The sequence below is a fragment of the Argiope bruennichi genome, chromosome 4 (assembly GCF_947563725.1).
Source record: "Argiope bruennichi chromosome 4, qqArgBrue1.1, whole genome shotgun sequence".
Lineage (NCBI taxonomy): Eukaryota > Metazoa > Arthropoda > Arachnida > Araneae > Araneidae > Argiope > Argiope bruennichi.
Genome location: NC_079154.1, coordinates 51349974 through 51374878, shown reverse-complemented (window position 1 = coordinate 51374878; position 24905 = coordinate 51349974). Strand labels below are relative to the sequence as shown.

The 24905-nt window shown below is 28.4% G+C and overlaps 1 protein-coding gene across 5 annotated transcripts in view; it reads left to right on the top strand.

Annotated features, from left to right (window-relative positions):
• The window catches only part of LOC129967066 (major facilitator superfamily domain-containing protein 6-like), a 63240-nt gene that overhangs the window by 37136 nt on the left and 1199 nt on the right, over nucleotides 1-24905 (top strand). For 3 of the 5 annotated variants that reach the window (XM_056081720.1, XM_056081719.1, XM_056081723.1), the window contains exons 2-3: nucleotides 22153-22235; nucleotides 23303-24628. In XM_056081720.1, the coding sequence (XP_055937695.1) occupies nucleotides 22169-22235; nucleotides 23303-24628 (1393 nt within the window). In that variant the 5' untranslated portion in view covers nucleotides 22153-22168. Of the gene's footprint in view, nucleotides 1-14023; nucleotides 14218-18899; nucleotides 19154-22152; nucleotides 22236-23302; nucleotides 24629-24905 lie in introns of those variants that run through there. The other 2 variants (XM_056081721.1, XM_056081722.1) reach the window with 2 other exon arrangements.

Here is a 24905-nt window from a genome sequence, read left to right as displayed (position 1 = left end):
TTTTTATAATGCGACTCCTTTTTAAAGTTCCTTAACGAACTGAATAAAATAATTTCTTTCAAAGTCGTAAAAGAAACAACAAAAAGATCTTTTAAAAAATTATTTCTATTCTGAAAGATATTAATATTAGTTTAGTTTTTAATATTTAGTTAGTTATTAATATTAGTTTAGTTGTTAATGATTAGTTACTAGTATTTATACCTTGATGTCGATGAAAACAAATAGCAAAATAAATTGAATCAAATGTTTGAATAATTTTGTTAGGAACATTAAGAGACTGATAACATCGTAAAAGTCTTTAACACAGCAAATTATCTTAAGATTTTTTTTTCAATAATTTATCAAAGAAGATATATTTCTTAGATAAAGTAATAGATTTATAAAATCTAAAAAAAAATAGGAATTTCAAAAATTCTATATTTATTTTACAGTACTTTAAAGCATTTTTTTTTTTTTTTTTTTTTTGTTAATATGCTAATGACAATTTTTCATTAAAGCCTAAAATCTGAGTGGATAAATGAGATAGCTTTTGATGAATCTTGTGCAAAGTGCAGCAAGATTTTTAATTACATGTTTTTAAGGACGTTCTAATGCAAAATAATGCAGATAAATGCTTCAATGGTGCACGGACAATAAATTATTTTTGAATATTTAAAAGTGTAACATTCATAGTTATGCCCTGAAATCACAACCTGTTATTTACTCGTGTAAAATAAAGGATTATACATTACTTCACTCAGATTTTGTTATGGGAGTGTTACTTATGGAACAAAATTTCATAAACTGCACAAATTGGGGCAGGATCAACCTTAAAAGTTGCGGGGTCCAAACTGGAAAACAAATTTTATCAATACTTTATTATTATTATTATTAAAAGCAATCTAAGGATTTGAAATCAAGGTAAAGATCAATGCTATTATTTACCTCTTTACTTTCTCCTATGCATATGCTTATGAGTGCAGCGGTATCCGCATTTCTTTAGAATAGAATCAAGTATAAATTAGGTACGTCTTCCTATCCTTTTAGATTGGAGCAAAAATTCGATACATATTTGTAATAATGATGTCAAAGCAAAGAACCAAATTTCATTTATCTATTTTTTGTAATTTTAAATGATTAATCAAACACTCACGAATAGACAGACTTATGGATAATTAATCCTTTTACAAATTATATTTGAAAAATTAATATAAATCTACATTTAGATAAAATTGCATGATACATTTAACTGATCTAGTCGCTTTTGTTTTGGGGTATCATGCTCACGCATTCACGGTCAGATAGATTTCCCATCAGAAAGTTTCATCTAATATTTGAGATAAGATTGCATTTAAGTTAATTGCAATTAATTTATGAAAATTGCAATACGTTGCCGTACGAGACAGAAAGATTTTAAAAGTTATCCCAAATGCTTTGCATGGAATGATTCCAAGGGTACATGCTCTGCCTTTTTAACCCTAGCTATTGAATTGAGAGGAGATCAAAAAAGGTTAATAAAGGGATTTAAATGGTTGAAAAAAAAGGGATAAGCCATATCCAGTATGCTGTATTAATCTGAAATTTGAGAAACAATTGTTTGTTTTTTAAGTCAATTATATAAATAAATACTTGTTATGCAAATGTTGCAAACATTTTAACAAGTTTCTAAAAAAGGCTGAATTTTTTAATCTACGTTATTACTTTTAAATATTATACATTTTTAATTCTTAATCTGCTTTTTAATGTTTTTAAAAGTTGCATTTAGTTTCCATGCATGTTTCTTAATACATTTAAAATCCAGTGTTTATTGCTTTTAGAATGTCAAATGTGTTTAACTTTTAAATTCCCAGTCCACATTACAATATTTTCATAGTTCGGTGATAAAAGAATTTTTTTTTAAATGTTCCTTTTGTATAAAATTCTATTTAATCGGATTTTTTTTCTGTGGTAGACATTTACTTTAAATAAATAAATATATAAAAGTCCACTGACTATGTTACAAACCTTGGATACTTTCAAATCCGCTAATAACTAGATTTCCGAATGATTTCAAAATTTCATCCATGTATATATATAATTCCAATCAGCGCCAACTTCAACCACAAGACCAATTTCATTAATCTTTGCTTTATATGAGAGCTTATAAGCATAGATACATCATAAAAGATCGCATGTCCCTCATCACCTTCCTTCAAGAAAAATATTATATATATATATATATATATATATATATATATATATATATATATATCTTCGCTATATATTTACTAGATTCGTCACATGGCGGCAATTTAAAATTATTTCCAAAACCTTTCGGTGCTTAAGCTGCTCCAACCGATTCTGCCAATTTTTATTTCATATTAAAACTTTTGTCCATTAGATATGTCATCGATGATCGCTTGCTCTCTATGATTTCCCAATTTCAAAATAATAATAATAATAATAATAATAAACGTCTGTGGACGATATTGTGGGTGGATACTATTTGTTTTCTTTCAGCATTTCTTTATAATTCCGTTTCTCTGAGTGCTGGAAAATATATGAATATAGAATTTCTGAAACTTGCGAATAAATTTTTTACATCAAATTTTGGTGATAAATTTGCAAAAACCAGGTGTGTGATACGTGCAATTTTTAAATATCGTACAGTAGGAGATATCTTGAATTAATAAGTTTAAAACTGCTTGAATGAAAAGTATCAAACTAGTTTTTCAGATTAGACGAAAATTAGAAAAAAGAATATTTATGTAAATTGTATTTTTTAAAAGAAAATTTTAAACATTATAAACGTATTGAAATTATGAGTAATAATATACTCCTGCATAATATCTTAAAAGAATTGTTTGTTTGTTTTAGCTGCCTTTGAATGTTTTTGAAAATGACAATTTCATTGAATGTGAACACAAAATGGTGGAAATAGATGAGGGAAAAAATAGAAATAAATGTTGATTGTTTTAAATTTCACTAACTCTTTAAAATCAATAGAACAGTATACAACTTCAAAAATAAATTCTAAATAAAAACATTTGATGTGCATTTACACTGGCACAATTTATAAGGTTTTAAATTGTATATTTCATTATTTTGAATCATTTAAAAACGAAGATGTCATTATTTTTCAATAAAAAATAATGATTATAAACAATATTGAATTCTGATAAAACTGCTACGAGATGTTTCAGGGCCTGGATAACTAATACCTAGGTATAGTTATCCAGGCCTAGGTGCCATTTCTTCTAAAATATAATACATGAGCTCTTTATTGTTATTTATATATTTCAGATTAACAGAACTATTTATGATTAGTTCTAATTTTAGACATATGCTACCGCGTTGCAAATGTTATTGCTCGATACAAAAATATTACAATGATTTATTTAAAAGAATAATAAGGAAATATGAAGAAAATTTTATCCTACATTGACTGCTCTCTTTATATATATATATATATATATATATATATATATATATATATATATATATATAATGAAATGAGATCGAATATATAATGAAATTTTTGTTCAACGATTCTGCTGTACAACGATTCGCAAAGTGTTATTTCAGCGATCGGGGTTAAAAAGAAACAGAAGTCTTCCCATTCACTATTCTTAGAAACCCTCTGATTTTTGTAGCCGTACAAAATAAAGGAAAGCAATAAAATTTGACTTGAATGAGCGGTAACTTGTTCCTATCTTTAGGGACTCTTGACCCCACATGACGTTTGGGGGAAAGCAAAAATTCGGCTAACGCTTTTAGTGCATCTCGTTTGGAAAACCGATGCGCTTTTATGATACATTACTAGTCTGGTGTCTCTCGCTTTTTAGAAGTTTCACACGTAAAATGAAACCACCCAGAGGGTTAAAGAAGTTTTATTTATAATGTTTTGTTGATACTAAATGCTGATGCAACGCATCTGATAATTTTATCATTTATATTAAGCTTTCCGTTGCTATGAGCATTATATGATTTCGACATTTAATGTGTAAGTGTGTAAAATGCTCAAGATTTTTCGCAAACAAGATTGCTTAAACCAGCCACTGCGCTCAAAAAGAATGATCAAGTCGGATATTTTTTGATAGAATTTTAGAACTGTGAACAAAACTTTTCAAAAAGCCAAACATCAGTGATGTCTTAAAACCTCAACTTCGATTTTATTTCGATAATCCTATTCCCACGTAAATAAAAAAGGCGATTTAATTCTTTATATTTTATTTTGCAGAGTGATCCAAAATTAAATCGCATAAAGCAGTAATTTTGGATCTGTTATCGATGACACTTCGACTTTATAAAAATATGCTTCATTAAAAAGATAAATAACGCTCATATAATGGAAGTTAATAATAGCCAAAAGAATTAAAATACTGAACTGTCGTTATTCATTAAAATAGACCACTTTGTGCATTTAAATTTCAAATGGAAACTTTTTAGTAAGCTAACTTTTTAAATAAAATATATTTTATCATCTTTTTAAAATAATGCAAATTATATAGGTAACATGTAAAGCAAGGCGGTGGGATCTCCCTGAAATTTTCTCGCATATTCTCTGATAAATATGCCAATACATTATTAGCCGTGTAACACTAAAAAACTATATTAAAAAAGAACCTATTAGTGCCCAATCTTTAGCGATTAATCGCCGGGAAGCAGTTTTTGCACACGCAGGAGGAAACTGAATGCGTATTTTGGAAGCATTTGTTTGGCCGCTTCAAACCAAAACTTGATACGGAATTGCAGTAGTAGTCAATTTAATTCATCTAAGTCACTGCGTTTATTGAGTTATTTTGACTGGAGGTATTTATACTTCAGATGGCAAATCTGCCAGCCAAATTTCATACATCTAGCTCTTTTCGTTTAGCAATTATCTTGTTAACATATATACGAATAGCCAAACAGACAATATTTCCTCTGAATGGATTTTGTTTAAAATTTGACAGAAATATGAAAATTTGATGTAAAGACTATAAATCAAATTTTATCTGTCTCGTTCAAATCGTTCTTCAGTTACTACGTTCACACACAAACAGATAAACAGATGCATATAATTCCTCAAATGTTTTTTACGCATGAGAGCCTGAAATATAGAGATCCATCAAAATTTTGTGTTCGATTTTTTTTTTAAAATTATTAAAACACTTTCTCTTTGTATCGTATAAAAGAAAGTAACTAGCGGATGTGGTCTCCCCAAAACTTTCTCGCATACTCACTAATAAACTTGAAATGCCAGAGAAAGCCTTGCATGACACTGGAGTACAATAATTTCGAAATATTAACTGTTAGCGTATACTGAATCTATCGTGTCATCCTTGGCGAGTTTTTTGGCGATTAATCTCACGCATACGGTTAATAATACACGAAAATCAAATTTGACTTTAGACACGTTTTTCTTAATCTATTGAAAAAAAATTGACACAAAATTGCTCTTGTAGTCATGCCTAATTTGATAAATTTAAATCATTGCGTTTTCGAATTATCGCTTTTACGTGCTTTTGAAATTACAGACCGACAGACAATCAACCCATTGTTAGTTTTGGCTCAAACGTTGACAGGTATCTACACTATAAGTGTTAAATCAATGTACCGAATCTTATCTATATAGCTCTCTCCTTTTTGTTGTTATTGTATTAAATTATAATCAAACAGCTGGACGGATGGACTTCCTCTGGTCGGATTTTATTTACAATTTGATAGAAATTTGCAAATTTAGTGTAAAGACTATATACCAAATTTCAACCGTCCAGCTCAAAGCGTTTTTTAGTTATCTTTGTCATAGACGGACAGGTAGGCGGATATTTTCCAAGAATGTGTTTTTCGAATTCAGGAAGAAAGTGGAGATTCGTGAAAATCCAAGAATGTGTTTTTCGAATTCAGGGAGAAAGTGGAGATTCGTGAAAATCTCGAATTCGAATTTTTTGGCGATTACTATACTTTCTCTATGCTACGTATAAGAGAAAGAAAAAAAGAGCCAAAATAATATTTCATTTAGAATTAGTATAAATTTGGAATAATTTTTTTCTAGAAAAGAATTTCCCACTAATTCTTTATTTCTGATTAATGTGTATGCACAAAATGAATATATATATATATTCTAAGAAAACACATTAACAGCAACAAAAAAAATTAAAAATTTGTATATTTTAGTTATATTGATAAATAAAAATCCAGTCATACAAAAATTCAAATCTTCAGAGGAAAAATACATGACAAATGCATTATATCAGATAAAAAAAAAATATAAAAGAAAAAGTCCGGAGATGCTTCTAGAACTTCTGCAAATCAAATAGTGTCTTTGAACCTTGAATATGCTGAGTAGCCTTCAAAACAGCGGCGCTAATAAAAATATTGCTTCCGTTTCAATGGCAATGCTTTGCGAGAAACCACCAATTAAGTTCTCTGTGTCATTCATTATCAATGGATGAACGAAGTCGGATTCTTTTCAAGCGCGTAAGTATACATTGTATTAATAATAACTGTCGTTTGTGTTTTTTATAAATAAGACATTCATTTATCCATTTCTCATATGCGGAATATAGTAAAATGATATTAATGGTTACCGATTCTAAACCACTGATGGATTCTGAGTTGAAACATTTATGCTTTCTGTAATTGTCATCTTATATGCTAGTATGTTACATCAAAATATTGTATTCGAAATTTTCTTAAAATAGGAATATGTTTTTTTCATTTTTTTTGGGGGGGGGGAGATGAGACAGAAACAATGCCAATGTGTAATGTCAATTTTGATTGACTTTATTTGTAATTAAAATTTGGAAGACTACATTGCGTAAAAGATCGGTACCGGTTTATGCTTTATAGGGCCCTTGACGCAATGTAAATCGCGGGCCCCGCATTCCCCTCCAAACTTTCAAAAACAAATATTTCTCATCGATTTTAATGTTTATATAAGTAGTTTTAACTAAAAATAATGACAAGTATCAATAGCAAAACGCTCTTAAATGCAGATCACTTTCTAAAACGTTAACTTCAGTATATCGCATATAAAAAAATGTGCTTCTAAAATTTATACGAAACAGTCAATAATAATAATAATAATACAAAAGTTTTCTTGATGCAATCTAAAAATATTTTATAATAGGATAAAATATCTTTTAAAATTATAAGGCTTCATTTTTTTTTACAATTATAAAATAGCGTAATCTAAAACATGCGAATGGGTAATTATACATATTTAGAATATTATTTGAATAATGTTTCAAAATTAATTAAAATAATAATTACAACTTGAATAAATTCGATTGAACAGCTTTTATAATTAAATGAAACTAGAAAATGAAATTTCTGAAATATCGCTAATAATTCTCAAGAGCTCGGAGCTCACTAAAGTTTAAAGGTCTTTGAACAATTGCCTACTTTTCCTATTGAATAATTCGGACCTATGGGAGATCTGTAATTGCAGAATTATATAAGCAAAGAGTTTAAAAAGTAATGTGAAAGCGTTGAAACGAAAAGTTTGAAAAATATTTAGAAAATTTACTAATCAAAAAATGATGAATGATAATAAATATAAAAATTTTATCATTATACAATTTATTTTTATAAATAATTATAGATATAATGATTTTTTCTGTAATTTGTTAACTAATTTTAACTCGCTCTTTTTTAACTTTAAAGTTTATATATGTAAGCATTATTTTATGTGAAGCAGAATGCAGTTTGAAGACAGTGAAGATACTTTTGATTTCGTGACGTCGTTTTATTTCATTTTGAAGAAGCAGGCATATGTACAAGCGATAAGTACACAGAACGACACAGAAAGGAATGAGGAAAAAGCTCTTGGACATTTTTTCCCTGGTCTTATATAACCTGAGATTTTGATAGGGAAAATATTTCTTTACAGTGCTAATATATTATTAAGATTTCGATAGGGATTTTTGCTAGAGGGCAGGGGAAACACAGGGATCTTTTAAAAAAGAATTTGTCTCGTCAGCGGTATTTTGTCTCTTCACGCGGAGTATGGGAAAGTTAGGCTTTTAGCCGATTCAGCAATTTTACAAAGCTCTCCTGAATTAATTACGTAGAGAAAGTGGAATTGGATCGCGAAATAAGAGAATATTTTAGAATGAAGTTACTATGGGCTAAATTAAGATAAAATCTTGGAAATTAATTAAATTGAAATTAGAATTAAAATATCATAACATATATATTTCTTTTAACACGTTAAACTCAACCTATGAATAACACTAAATTCTCCGTACAATTCGTGACTATATAATCTACGATATAAAAACATTCTATTAAGAAATTAATTATCGCACCTAATTAAAAAAAATTTATGGGTTTCTTTAAAACACATCTCCTGTGTAAGATGAATCTTAACATTGTGAACATCGGTACAGGTCAAACGAAAAGGAAGACAATATCGGTGTCACGCTTAACGTGTTGATGGAGTCTTCATTTTAAAACACATTTTAATAAACGGAATTTAAAATAACTGGATATTTGCTCACAACATCACAAAAGGCTAATTTAAAGAAATGCTTGTTCATGGCATATATTCATTTGAATATGTTTGCAAAATCAGCTTCAGTTTGTTATATTATCTTTTATAAGAATCTGAAGATAAATATCTAATAATACGAAAAAGTAAAAAATATATAAAAATTGAAAACATATAAAATATATGTTGAATTTAAATATTATATATAATAATTTAGATGCTATTTTATAAAGTTTTTATAGAATTTAAACATTTTTTAACTTTATTTAGAAGCATTCGTGAAACAATATGCAATCATTTTATTCAATTGAAAAAAAAATTCCGAACGATACTCTATCATCAATTTTACTGATTCAGACAAATAATGACTTTTTTTTGCTTAAAAAATGATAATAAAGATTTTATAAAAGCTAATATCTTCATAGAATATAAAAAAATTCTCATCTCTGATACAATGTGATTAAAATATAGATTTTAAATTAATATGCGATTTTTCTAAGGTTAAATATATAATAATTATTAAGGTAAATATTTTTTTAAATAAACATCATTCGAGAAAATAAAGTCAATTACACTTCAAACGGATATAAATATTATTTCCTCGTGAAAAAAGAAAGCTTATAAAGCAATTAAATTTATGGAATCAAAATTTTACTGCGATGAAATTGATATTCTCTTTGAAAAGGAAAACAATTGATGATTTTGAAAATTCAACATAATGGTAAAATCCCGGATCAAGAATGTTTGCTTCGTTAATTTGTATTTCCTGCCGGATTTACGCATTTTGAGGCCCTGGGCAATACAATTCTAAGGTTCTCTCTGTAAAAATAACTGGTAAATTTAGTTTCACATTTCAATAGATTTTTAACTTACTTAATAGCTAAATTATTTATTTAAGAACATTTTTCTTATCTTGACAATTTTGAGAAAAATTTAATTAAAATTCATGGAAAATTAACTATAAATATTATTTAATTTCTTTAATTACGATGAAAATATTTAGTTATTAAAATAATTCGCAATTCATTATTACAATAATTTGCAAGGAAATAATGAAGTTCAAATAATTCTTGAACAAATATAATAGTTAAATTATTAGAAGACAAAAAATTTCTCTACTGACCAAAAGAGCTAATCAAGAGATGTTTACTGCTAGTGAGTTATTTTTTTATTTAATCAAAAAATGAAACTCATTATATTTACCAAACGTATTATTAGTATGTATTATCATAAAATTGCTCTCCAAAAATATCTCTAAAACCAAATTCTTTATTTCAGTTGCTGCATAATTACTTAATTACATAAATTTATTAAATCTTTCTACACGATTGACCTTTGAATAAAACATAATTAATTACAAAGTTTGACTGGTTTGAATGAATAATGAATTAGGTGGAGTCGACAATTACGTAATATTATTTACTTTATTTTAATTCCTTACTCATTTTATTTACCATTTTTTTTATGTAAAGTAAGCTCTTTGAATTCATCGCATGTTGTTTTTTGATTAAAAAAACTGGTTTAACCTTGTCGTAGATTGCAATGTGTTTTTGTGGGTTTTTTTTTCTTCAAAATAATAATAATAATATTTCAAAATTAACTCTAAAATTCCTAAAAAATTTCATTGTTAATTGATTTGAAATCAAAAACATTCTTTCCTTCCTTTGCCTCGAAATATTAAAGCTGAGAAGTTTTATTATATGAACAACACATTTCAAAGAATTGTACCAATACCTAACTTTTGAATACATTTAATGCATTGCGAAATCAATTTTGCATAAAGAATATCTCTCGGAGTATTTATTTTGTGTCTGTTCTCAATATTAATCCCGCGTTCTGAAGTTCTTGTTTTTTTTCCAATCGTTAAAACCTTTCCAATCGCTAAAATAAAAAAAATTTTTTTAGATAAAACAAAGCAATAAGCACACCATCCTGATTTAGATAACATCATCCATCTCCTCTTTTTCAGTTCTCAATTTTTTTTGTTTAGAAATATATATATATATATATATATATATATATATATATATATATATATATATGTGTAATATTTTAAAATCTAATTTAAACTTAATTAATTTCCTATTTTTTTAAGCTTAATTTAGCCCATATTAACTTCATTCTAAAATATTCTCTTACTTATTTCCAGATTCCATCCCACACGTGTGTGTGTGTTTATTGACAAATCATTCAAATAAATATGTTTTGACAGTGAAAATTCATTACATTTTTTTATATTAAATGCTTTGGTACGTTTCTTATGATATAATATATAACCTCAGTGTTTAGAAGACTCCCATGTTCCAAGATATTTTCATTTCAGTTAGCTTAGTATTAGATTATGTAGGGAATTTATCAGCGTTTAATTCATTTACGCTCTGAAGAGTTAAAAATATTTTGATTCCTTTCATTATTAACTTCCGATTCTTCTTTGTTCGTATTTCGTTAATTTATCTATTTTGAATTTATCAATAGCAGTAATTGATATAAGAGGTGACAATTGGACATATTTTAATTACACTTTTGGAGCTCTCTTAGCGCAAAGAAATTGATCAGGATTTTGGAAAGGGTTTTTTTTCCTCTTTTCTTTCATCGTTCTTTTATAAGTGTCACTAGCATGAGCGAATTCCTTTCATTTTTTTCGTGTTATCACTTAATAAAACTAATAACGTGTTGCAAGTTTCAACAAAAGGAAACTATTCTCAAAAATGCATTGACCTAAAGCATCTATTAATCATAATAACAACTAATGAGGTTAAGTAATTTAGGTTAGTAGATGCTGTTTTCGGTTTGAGCAGAGTTATGGCACGCCGTCAGCCTTGACTTTGATTAAGGAGATAAGATGACTCATGAATATGAGGCATCCAAGTTTGTATACTATATATTTCATACTTTTGATGTTATAAATATTTTAATGCTAAGAAAATTTTATGGAACTTATAGAAACCTGACTAACTATACCCAACAAAGTATTAATATCATCTCATATATTATAATTCATAGAATTTGCATCTTTTTACGAATTTATTTATTTGGTAACTAAATAAAAAATTTTAATTGACCTACTTACGGCCTTCCGGTAGCCTTGCGGCCTTAGACAGCTTCCTAGTCGTAAATCCGTCACTATTTTCGATATCAAAAAATCTATCTCAGCCTGATTGTATTGGGTAGTAACTTCTTTTGGGGGATAAAGCTTCAAATTTTGAGATTTCTCAATATATATATATTTTTTATAGAAAAAGCATATTAATAAATAACTTAAAAAATATATATACTCTACTAATAAAAGCATATTAATACTCTGAGATTGTGGACACTTGTTAGACAATTTGACAGCCTGACACTCTATGATTACGCCCATTCCATTGAAATTATTACTTGAGCAATGTTGTTTTGAAGCCTGAGGAGAACAAAATATTTTAACTTATTAAATTTGAGGGTAACTGGATATTCCTGTACTCATTCTCTTTTGACCAGTGCCCAGTTGCCTCAAATCGGTTTCTGAAACAGGGAAAACAGGGAACTTCTTATATCTTTTTACATGCCAAACAAAAAATTAAACTTCGAATAATATCGGTGCTACTTCTGCAATCTTTAAAATGATGTAAGTATTTTTAATGTAATTATAAAATTAAAGTAACCATACTGGCTTGTGCTAATAAAATCTCAACAATAAAATTTTCATAATTTTCTTGTCAAGAATGGTTTCTCATCTCACTTTCTATATTGCGACTGGTGATTTGAACGTTAAAGGGGAGACATATCAAGTGTTGCTAATATGTGGATTAAAAACTTATTCAATCTATATTTTGAATCAATGATAGTGCCTCCCTGGAAACTTTCTTGCATATTATTTAATAAAGACGCTATCTTCCTTCTTTAGTATAAAATTAAGGACCTTGGACAATGCCGTTCTAACGCCATGAGTGCTCAAATTTTTTCTTTCACACATGAAAGTTGTATAAGTAAAGAAAACTGGTACTTGTGAATTAACTGTATGCTATTGGCGAACAATAGTTAGTCGATCAATCTTCTGCACGAATATAGCTAGTGATATTTGGCAATTAATAGCTGATATGCATAGTATCAGGCATGACAAGTAGTAGAAAATCGAATGCCGTCGTTTTTTGGCTGATTGAAACCAAAATAGGCCATATAAATACAACCATAAACACGAGATCATATACCAAATGTTTTTCAGTTAAATTATCGCGTTTTTGAGTTATCGCATTTACATACATGAGAAAGTACAGACCGATAGTCGGTTAACATCTTAGCGGATTTAGTTACAAATTTGAAACGAATCTACATTATAGATGCTAACTCTGTGTACTGACTGTTACCTGTCTATCTCTCTATGTTTTGTAATTATGGTGTTCGCTTGTACTTGGAGAAACGGACAGACTTCCTACGAATGGATTTCCTTCAAAATTTGATAGAGGTCGACAAATTTGATGTAAAGACCTATACAAAATATCATCATTCTAGCTTAAGTCGACTTTGAGTTATCACGCTAATAAGTAGACTGACTTAAATTCCAAAATATGCTTTTTGGACATTGAGGTCTGAAAGATAGAAAATTTGGAGAGAGGGTGCCAGATCAGGTGTCGTTCTCGTCATCTGACCGAGTTTCAAAATTATGAAGTCCGTCCCAAAATAGCCCTACTGTTGCTTTAAAACGAGACGTTAATATAATGAAATAAATTAAACTAAATAACCAGTTCCCTAGGATTATTGTCCTTTTCGTTTAAAGAAATTATTATATTCGTCCCTAAATTTGATTTCGATTCTGATAAATTTAGATCTTTCAGAGAGCGAAAGAAAACTAATCATTTTTTGGATTGGTTTCTGCGTTTTATTATACTTTAAAAACATGCCATTTTTCATCACTTGGGGGGGGGAAGGGACAGAGATTTCCTCTCTTGCGGACTTAACTGTGATCTTCCAAGTTTCTTTTTTGTCTTTCCTTAAGTAAAGTCTGATTCATTTCATTCAAACACCGGAGAAATTAGATGTAATTTTTTAAATTCTCGACATCTCTATATAATCCAGAATGTCTGAAAGTGTTATTTCAGGGAACTTCAACGATAAAAATCGAAATTATTTGCTTTCATGATTCAGGGTTCAAACATTATATGAATGCATAAGAAATAAAAAAATCGAGAGGGACTTTCGAAAATTTCTTTCCATCTTAATAATCCAAAAGTATGCAATACTTTCTTATGGTTTCTTACGTAAAGTTTCTACAACCTTGGACTTTTATTTATTACTTGGTCCATGAAAGATTGCTGTCAGTTTTCTGCACTGCCCTCGTCATAAGGAGCATCTTATATAAATGAAATTCGATACAAACAAAAACACTCATTATCTGATAAACAGAGGAATTGTATCTCACTTACGTCGTTTCATGATTAACATTAGCTTATGACTGCAAAATAAGTTGAAGAACAAATCATTACTATCATATCTGTGATGATAAATATCGAATTTTCAATGTAACATTTGGAAATACTGCAATCTGTAGTTTGATCTTCGTATTATTTTACTGGTGAAATAACTCATTCACAAGATAACTGTATAATATTTCAGATTTAATTGTGATTTATTTCGAACTTCTTGAGAGGAAGTAGCAAAGTCGAATCACAGGTCAGAAAACGAAGCATGATTCTTATTCCTAATTTTATGCCGTACCGAACCAAGTTTACAATTATCTATACGGATTTTACTATTGACTTATTACAAAAAAAGGCAAGATTCGAAGATCTATAGAAAATCTATTATTAGTAAGTAATATGCATTCACTTATTTCATAAAATTTTATTGAAGTTTTATTTTCCTTGAAAAATATTAATAATAAAATCTTAATTATTATTTGAATTTTCATATCTTATTCATTTAGCTTGTTTTTACATTTTAAATACAAGAGCAAATAATGTTAATGTTGATATTTGTAATAAATAATTTAGCATTTCATTTTTTGCTGTGATTATTATCGGGGCATGTAAGAATTTGAAAAAAATGTATATACATTACGTATCTGTCCCAGTGGATAAAAGAAAATGTATATTTATTACAAGCTACATTTGGATTGAAATATATTTATTTTAATATGATTGCGAATACTGTTCCTAAATATGTCTTGAAACGTATTAATAAGGACTAACGATTTTATTATAATAAATTTATCGTTTGTCTTTTCGCCTAAAATAATAAGTCTGATTCCAGCATCGAATTACAGTTACCGATGTTTAAGGAAAAGTTGTAGTGTATTTAATCGTCTTTGGAATGATTTGTAAACTTTACAAAATAAATTTTGGTGTGCATAAATATACAAATGTTGCCTCTTTTTTTTTTTAATATTTTGTCTTTAATCTTAGTGCTTTTACATTATCCTTTATTATTCCAATTTGTAATTTGAGGATTTTAAATAAAGTATAATTAAATCTTTACTCTAGTGATAAGCCTAACTGCCATATAAAACTGTGCATGGTTTGAATAATCTTGATTTTAAATTTTATAAAAAAATTCTGAATATTAAAAAGTAATCAATTAACTCTTAGACTTCAATTAATCGTAACTAGTAATGATTCACTAGTTATTATTTGCAGCTTTTCAGACATTGAACTTGATAGTTTCCAGTCAAAATTGAGTTATGAACACAACTAATTATATTTCAGAGTACCCGAGTCTAAATAAGATTTTCGATTGAAAAAATTAAAGAAATCAGAGCGCCATTATGCATAAATACTTCTAAATTAAAATCTATTTTATCAAATAAATTTTTGGGGGATAAAAAACACTCAAAATATAGTTTATTCATTTCTTATTTATACATCACAATTTATTTTTAGTTATCGTAATGATATTAAAGAGGTACAGTACCATCTAAACTATTTTTTTAATGTAATGTTTGGAATTATGTATTTATATAGAATAGTACCTCTATAACTGTTGCCTACAAACAATTTTGAATTATTTCTAAAAAAATTGTAAAATTTAAAATTTTTAAATTTTTTTTAGCTATTTTTAAACAATTAACACTTTTTTTAAAAAAATGCAAATTTTTATACAATTTTTTTTTATGTTAACTACTAATATTCTGCATAAAATTTGCTATGGATTTTCTCCTGCTAAAGAAATTTAAGTTTTTTTTTTTAATTTTATTGTGAAACGCACAAAAAAGTTCTGAAAAATTCATTAATTTTGAACCTTTCTAAAGAACTCTTTAACCTCTTTTTAATAATGAACCTTTTTAAAGAATGACTTAGAAAGAGTTAATTCCATAGCAATATTTATAAAGCATATATTTTAGAACAATCACAAAAAAGTTTCAACCCACTACTTTAATTTTTTTTTTAATCTTTGGCTTTCAAAAAATAGAATATAAGGAAAAACACAACATACAAAAATATAAATTAAAAGTTTTATTAATCAGTACCATAATATGAAATTCGTCCAATTTCTCTGCAACTTTTACAAAATATTAATTGCTTTCAAATTGTTTAAAACGAAAAAAAAAATGTAAAAAATGTATTGAAATAAAATATTATGCCTGTGTAACGAATATATAAAGAAAATATGAACTAGCAACTTTTCAAAAATTTTAAAAAAGTAAATATATATCTCAGAGTTGATTAATTGAATGTTTCTACTAAAGACATAAATTAACAACATATATAAAAATAGGACTTTATGGTTTTGTAATCATTTTTATTTTGTATTATATTAATATTTCATTGTTTTTGTAATGTGTCGACAATTGTAAACGAACAAAAACTTAAAACACACACACACACACACCTTTAATTTAAGACTTTTATTCGTATAAGAAAATTCGCATGTAGATAAGAGATTTACTTCATTTCAGTTTAACTATTTCAGTTTGCGAGTGGTAGAAAAATATAATAAATCATTTTTTATATTGTGTTGCATAAAGTCAATAAAATATTGTCAATATTGTCATGCATAAAGATTTTTCAATAATTTAATTAAAATATAGATACCGCTCTAAAATTTTACAGACACATTTAGAAAGATCCAATTTATCGTATGAACCCATAAATTTTTTTTCGATATTTTAGGTACTTTGTCATATTAAATTTTTAATAATCGAAGTTGTTTATCAAAATTTCTAAATTTTTTTTATGCAGTGAATGAAAAAGGCTTCTAAACGGTGCCATAATTATACAAATAAATTAGCATATTTTCTAGTCTTTGCTTTATATCGTCAGTAACTACTGATAGATTTATAATTAGATTACAAAGATTTTAAAATGCATTTCTAATAGATATCTGCACATTAAGTGTTTTAATTAACATATTTAGAAAATACTTTAAAATAATATGCAAAGAAAAATTTCATTCGCAATATCGTGAAATTATTTTTAATTAAGAAGTTAATCAAGATTTTAAATTAACAGAAGTTAATTTCTGAAACTAGAATATATTTTAATGTCACGAAAATATGATAACAAAAGTTGCTTAATTCTAACTTGTAGAGAATGGTCTTAAAATTAAAGTTCCTAAAGTTGTTCATAAATTCAGCTGCGAAATGATGGATTCAATAACGTCTGTAGCATTTGAAATTTTATTTGAAAACACTGTGAGTTTCAAACTTTTGAGGATATAGATCTATCCGGAAGACTTTCAAATCGGTTAAATAAAAGAAATATCCTACAAAAGACTCAATGAATGTGTCTCGAGTAAGTGCACCTCAAGTTATTGCTGAGTAAAATATTGATTTTAACATTGAAATCATACCTCAAACGGTTAGAAAGGTCATTATAAAAGCAGGTTATAAAAAACATGCGGTCGATAAGAAATCTTTTAAGAATCACTGTAAAAAAAACTCACCGAATTCGCAAAAAAAGCGTAAAATTTAATTTTTATACATTTGAAAATAGGTTCTTTTTAGTGATGAATCAAATTCCAATATTCTTGGTTCAAATGGTCTACCTCATCAAGAGGAAATAGGATATGCAAGTTTTAATTAAGAATTTATGTGATGGGGTCAAACACGGTGACGGAGACATCATTGTATGGAAGTTTATAAGGACTTTTGGGGGCGAAAAATTATGATTTATAGATTGAAATATGGACAGTCACATCTATCTGTCGATCTTTTAAAAACATTCTAGCCAAGACAGAAAAATTATCTTTTAGAATTCTCCAACAAAATAATGATCCTAAACACATCTCTAAGATTTGTAGGAAGAAAAAAAAAGGAGTCTCTTCCATATTAAACAATATTTTTATACAACCCATCCTGGTCTCTAGATTTAAACCCTATCGAATAAATATCGGAAGAAATTAGTCGTGAATTAAAAAAAAATATATGACATTAAGAACATTTAAACTAAAAACGCTATCGTGATATTTGAAGTAACTATTCTTCTAAAAAAAAAAAAAAACTAAAATGGGTCACGTCATAACGTTTAAGAAAGGTAGGTAATAATGGTGAAAGAAAGATGTATCGACCATTCCTCCTCTGACCTACGAATTTACTTAACTCCCCAATTAGATGACATACCTATTTAGGACATTTATTATTATTTTAATTCCTATATTAATATAAGTATTTTTGAATATTGAAGCATTTTAAGTGACGTTTAGATTTTAAATAACTTTATACTTTCATTTAACTGCAAATTTAAAATTTAAAAAACCGTAATTCTATGCACGAGTCAGACTGAACATTGTACACGAAGGGATTAAATAACTTGGGTAACATGAGAAAAAGGTCTTTCATATACGTATGGAACTACGTATATGAAATATACTTTCATATACGAATCGATACGTATTTCATAAACGTATGGAATACGTATATTTCGTATAGAAACTTTGTTCCTCGTTAGTGTCATTTTTAGGTAGATTCCTATTGGAAGGCTATCTATTGCAATTTTTCTCATGACAAGACTTCGAGAAAATCGATCATGGCCCCTAGAACCCAAAAGACGTAAAGGAATCTACTTTTGCCTTTCAGCTTCTGAGTGGAATTTTAAAATTTTTCTTAAACTTATCATTTATTTAATTCTAATTTTTTTCTTTATAATATTCATAAATAACATATGCAATTATATCGAACCAAACTATTAATTTTTATTTTCAACACGAGAGTTTTGTGGGGCAAATAAATGCTTATTTACAGCTATGAAAAAAGCTTTGTTTACTCACTGTATGGCGTCTTTCATCAGTGCTTTAAACGATATACAATGTTACTTGGATATCTTTTAAAACACAGAACTACGCCTGAATTATAATATAATCGAAAGTTCTTAAGCTTGGATGTTGCAGACAAATTAAATCAAGGTCCGCTGTATTTTTCAACACGACAACGAGTGAAAAATTGTCACATCATCCGGGAAACCTTCGAAACTTAATGATGACTCAACAACATTCGTTATTGTATGAAATAGATGCATACATTTCACAATCATGTTAAGACTGTGCTCATTAAAATTGTTTTTAGACGCACGTAGTCAGCGCTTAGTGCCATTCCTATTCTTCTATGATAAGCTTGATGAATGATTCAGTCATAATACTCCTAAACAAAACTCAGTGATTGCATGCGAGGTCTAAAATTGTCGTAGAATGCGAAAGAGTTAATTAGCTGGATGATGCTGTCCTCAATTCTTTGATTCCCTTTTATCTGCATAATATGGTTTGATTAGTTCCTACAAATTGCTGCACCGACTTGACTGTTAACAGCGCAGTACAGTAAGCGGTTTTTATCTTTACTTTTAATTTATTAATTAATTGTAGCTTTCTTTATTTAAAATTTTAAATAGTATATTAATTTGTTCTTTTTCTTCTTATTATTATCAGCGTTTAGTTAAGTCATATAGATAATTTAACGAGTTAAATTTAAGCCAATATTTTTAACTAGTGAAATTTTGTTTTTAAATAGCATTTCATATTCTGTTCTGAAATGAATCTACTATAAAATTTAAATTAGTATTTTTTTGTGTACTTCATATTTTACTAACCGCCTTTGGTAACCAATTGGTTCATCGAAAATAATGATTTAATTTAATTTAAATATCCTATGCATAATTTGATGTTCATGATTCCCTCAATGAAATATTTTTTAAACACGAAGTTATAGACAACAAAGTGTGTGTTTTTTAATAACTTTATCCTGTTCTTTTTATTGTAAACATAAACCATTCAAATCAAATTGTCGAATGTTGATTAAATTATTGTTCACTTCCTTGTATTGAGTAATTTGTAAATCACATCTTATTAAATTCAAATCAAAATAATAAACAATGTTATTATCAATTGATTTAAATTAATTATTGACTTGCTTATAAATACAAATGAAAACTTGACTTGCTTATAAATACATTGAAAAAGATTTTGAATCTATTTGCAAACATCGTGCCTAAATTATTATGAAATTAATCTACACCGGAGAAATCTAGACGGGAATTAGAATTTTTGCCTTTTGTCATCTTCACTTAAATTTGTTCGTTCCATTTTTTATTATGATAAATTGTGCTTTATGATTCATATAAAGGTGATTTCCTGTAAAATGCCATGTGCATCTGATTCATAATCTGATTCATGAAACTACACAGAGTCCCGATTCTGTGTCTCCTGACTCATTTTTCTAAATTCAGTTATTCAAAATTTCATGTGCATTTTACATGTAAAGACTTACTACTTGCGATCTTCGAACAACGAAAAAAACTGAACTTGTAAAATAATCTATCGCATTTTTTTTTTTTTTTGCCTTTTTATATTTAGTTAATGCACAGATGTTTTGACCTGAAAGAATTTATTTCCTTTATTGAATTTCGATGCAGGAGAGATTATAAACGTACTTTTTCATGAGAATGTTTAAATAAAGGTGTTAAATCCAACTGTACAACAGCTTACAGCATGTACATGATTACTCAACTATATGTAAAAAAACATGTGCACGTGCCTATTCTTCATGCAAATCTACTGTATTTGTCTAGTCGTTATGAAATTTGAAGCATGTGCTTTCAACGGAAGAAAAAATATAAATGATTTTAGAAAGCACAAAAATTAACCAAATATTTAATTAATTAGAAATTGTCTGCTGTTGTATGGTTTTTCTTTAATAGCTTTAAAAATCTTTAAACATTGTTTCATGTGAGTGATACGATTTTAAAGTGCAAAAAATTATAATTCCAATGATTATAGAATATTTTTTAATTTTCAGTTTTTGAAAGCATCTAAAAGGGTTGCTAACAGACACTAAATAAACATTTGTTTTCCATAATAAAATGGGCATCAACAAAGTGAAAGTGATCACTTGACTTGAATAATCAAACTGGCGATGAAGCACGAGATTTTGCTTTACTTAATTTTACTGCTTCACCTAATTTTTAATTTATCATTCCATCAGTTTTACTTTATGCTTCCTTCAATGGGAATCAGTAGCCTTCACGAGATTCAAGGTCACCTTCGTGCCATTTTTGAATATTACTCGATCATTTTCCAAAGGCCTAGTAAAAACCTCCCATTTTTTTTAACTGAGTTAGAAATTGAGAAACTTTTAAAATTTTTCTTTCGTTTTTCTGAATTATGTTGTTGTTGTTTCTAATGGCGCTTGTCATAGACAAGCCACTTACTTTAGAAGTCAGTGATTTTAAGCCAAGGGTGCGTCTCTTGTCTTTCAATATCGCCATCTAGGGCCAAGAGAACGACTTAGCTACACATACGTCACAACCCTTTTAATGGGGGGGAGACTTTATTCATACATTTCATTCACTCAACCACAGATCGTAATTTAGACTTGAATCAGAGAACTATCACCCCTGATCCTCAGTGGTATTATTCTCGATATGGAGGACTTTGTGACCACGACAGATTTATACGTGCGCCAGCCACCACACACACACACGGAGAGTCGCCGGCGGACTCGAACTCGCAATCCAAGGGACGCGAATCCAACGCCCTACCAACTAGGCTATCCCGGTCCATTTTCTAAATTATTTCTAACATACCTAAGACGCCCAGCATTGTGCACGCACAAAAAAATATGTGCTTTGAATATCTGCAAATAATTTAGAAAAATCAATAAAAACGTTTTTCGTGAAATTTTGTTTAAAAAATTAAGATGTTCTAAATATCTGCATTATGAATAAGCAATATCCCAGTGATACCAATCACATTATAAAAATTCTGCATCAAAAATTTAAGTCCCTTTTAACCAATATACTTTTACAATGTAAAAATAAAATTAGTTTTATAGTATTTTTAATAGTAGAGCTATTCATACAATAACCATCTTAGTATTTCCCCAAGTTTTCAGTTCAAATCTAATTCTAGTACTGCTATTGCCGTATATCGGTCTTTTGTACAAATGTTTATCAAAAGCCATTTAAAAAGGAATTCCCAAACTCTCATTATTGGCCTTTGGAACAATCACGTGAAGCTTATAAATGGAAATAAAAACGTGCAGCCTAATGGCTACATGATGAACTGTAGGGTTAAAATAACTCTTAATGATTACCAACTGCCCATCAATTTCTTTTTCAGATAAAAGAACGTTTTCTTTCTGTCATTGTGGTATGGATCTTTTCACTTATATAAATTTTTTTTCTTTGAACTTACTTCGTTGCCCGTTGTCATATTCCATTTCAAGAGTATAAACCAGAGTGTCGCCAGAGATTATAAGTAAAATATTTTCTACTATAAAGATTAGTTTCTCATTTCCTATATAGTTTTTTTTTTTATTTTAGGATCTGCAAAAATAAAATGGCAAAATTTCAGATTAATAAAAGATTACTTCCAGTGAAGGTTCATTATTTTCTTTGCAATGGTGGTAAGTAGCTCTTTATTTCTTTGTTATATCTAGTATATACTGCTTACAACTCAGAAGAAGCCACAGTATCTAGCATAAAAAAGGTTTTACAAATCACCATTCTTAGGTTAATATCAACACTGTCCCCTTTTTTCTAGTAATAACGGTCACTTTTAAACACAAATTCGAATTCTCTGTACCAGTCCATTTTACTGGAATAGTTACTAAATTAGAAAATGGTCGAAAGAACATCAATATTTATAACAATTATTGATGTTATTGAAGTTGCTTATTACAGGAGCGCGCGTTTTCTACCAATATATATAAATTTAAATTTTTATATCACAAAATCTTAAATTTTAAAAAGTTATATATTTTTATTAAATTACAATGAATGGTGTATTCCTTTATACATCATCTACAAAAACATCATTGCTTTTTAAGCAGATTTTTTTTTTTTTTGCATGCAGCAAATCGATAGTTAAATAAAACTAAAAAAACACATATACGAATTATGAATAATGTGGTTATTCTGATACATCGATGAAATAAAAAATTAATCTGGCTGATATATTAGCATCATAAAAAATGAACATCAAACAATACATTATATTCATATTTAAAATTTTGATCTTCTCACTGAAAATTAGAAATATTGTAAATAATAAATATAATATATAAAATAAATATATATCACGAGAATTAGTCTATTACGCTATTTCTATTTGATTTATGAATTGTTTTATTAGAAAATCGTTTGTGTTTTACCTGCCTTGTATCGTTCTTTGAATAATATTCCAATTTAAATATTTCATTTTCTTTGAAACATTATACGATTTGAAATCTAAAGATTTGATTATTTTAAGCCTTATTCCGAGGTAATTCGCATTTTAATAAATAATTTGTTTGCAGCTATATAGCTAAATATGGTTTTTGGGCATTTAAATTAAAAACAAATCACATCACATTTTGACAAATAAAATGAATCACTCTGTAGATAAAATTGCATATTTTATACTTTCCAAAACTTAAAGAAATATTTTTTATGGTGTATCTCAAAGCTTTTAATAACTGCTTCTTTTTTTCAGCTTTAGCTGGGGTTATAGCTTTCATCTCAGTCTACGCCAAGCAGCTGGGAATCTCAGCCGAAGCCATAGGCGTTATTTTTGCCTCTGTGTCTTCTTTCACAGTCATTTCTCGACCACTTCTAGGAAGCCTAGTGGATCACTTCCAAAAACTGAAACTGGTGCTTGTAAGTCTAGTTCTAATCAATGTCGCAGCAGACTTGGGAATGAATTTCATTCCTCAACCTACCTCGACATCAACAATATCTTCTAATAGCTCCTTAATTTGCCATCAAGATGCATTTTACAACATTCGATTTAGGACAGACATTTGTAGAGGGAACAAAACCTTTTGTGATAGTGACTGTGTCTTTTCATGCCATCGTTGTGAATCCAACAATACCTCTTGTGCTAACAATTCATTGGCAATCCAAATAAACACGTTGTTAAACTTGGAACTGCCATTAAATGAATCACAGAATTGTATTGAACATGTTTTGTCGAATTGTAATGATTCTGCCATGGAACATTGCAATAAGTGGCTGAAAAATTTAACGAATGATGGAAGTGAAACACCTGAAAATTCTCTTCTTCAACTCTGTATGATGACCCTTTTGACCGTTGTGATGTACATCTGCATGGGGTCGCTTGCGTCCCTATCAGATGCTGCATGCTTCAATGCTTTGGAAGACAGACCGGAAATGTATGGCAAGCAACGTATGTGGGGGACAATGGGTTGGGGATCTTTTGCCTTTTTAGCAGGTTATTTGAACCAGCTGGCAACCGGTTCATCAAGCAAATATAACTATTCAGCTGGCTTTTATATGTCGATTGTGCTTTTTGCACTAGACTTGCTTGTGATATCAAAACTGAAATTGGAGAATGCGAAAACATCCAAGCATATTTTCAAAGACGTGGGCAGTCTTATAATTAAACCTAGGATCATATTATTCTTACTTCAAGTGCTTTCCATTGGAATATACAGAGGTATGTCCAGTTATTACGTGTTTTGGTATCTGAGAACGTTAAATGCCAGTCAAATGGTCTTGGGATGTGCTTCAGCAGTATTATGCTTTCTTGGTGAACTACCTTTCTTCTTTTTGTCTGGATGGATTATAAAAAAAATTGGGCACATGAACACCTTTATAGTTTCTTATACATCTTATGGTATAAAATTTATAAGTTATTCTTATATAGTAAATCCATGGTGGAGTCTTCTAATAGAAGTGCTGCAAGGGCCGTGTTATGGAAGCCTATACGCTGCAATGACATCGTATGCTAAAATAATCTCGCCAGAAGGAACAGAGGCAACTGTGCAAGGAATAGCGAGTGGCACGTTAGAAGGATTAGGTGAGCCATTTTATTTTTGATTAAATCCTTCACTACAATTTTAACGAATAGATGTAATAATCATAGAATTCTCATTTCCTTAGTGCAGTAAAGAATTTTTATCAATTAGAAAAAGGTTGTTTTTAAACTGATATCTTTTTAGTATAACTGATGGAAAACGCTTACAACCAAAAGTTTTTTTTTATATGCGAAAATTTTTTCGAAATTATAAGATTCTCGTTGAAAATGCTGTAAAATATATTTTTTCAGAAAAAAATAGAAAAATGGGAAGAAATTC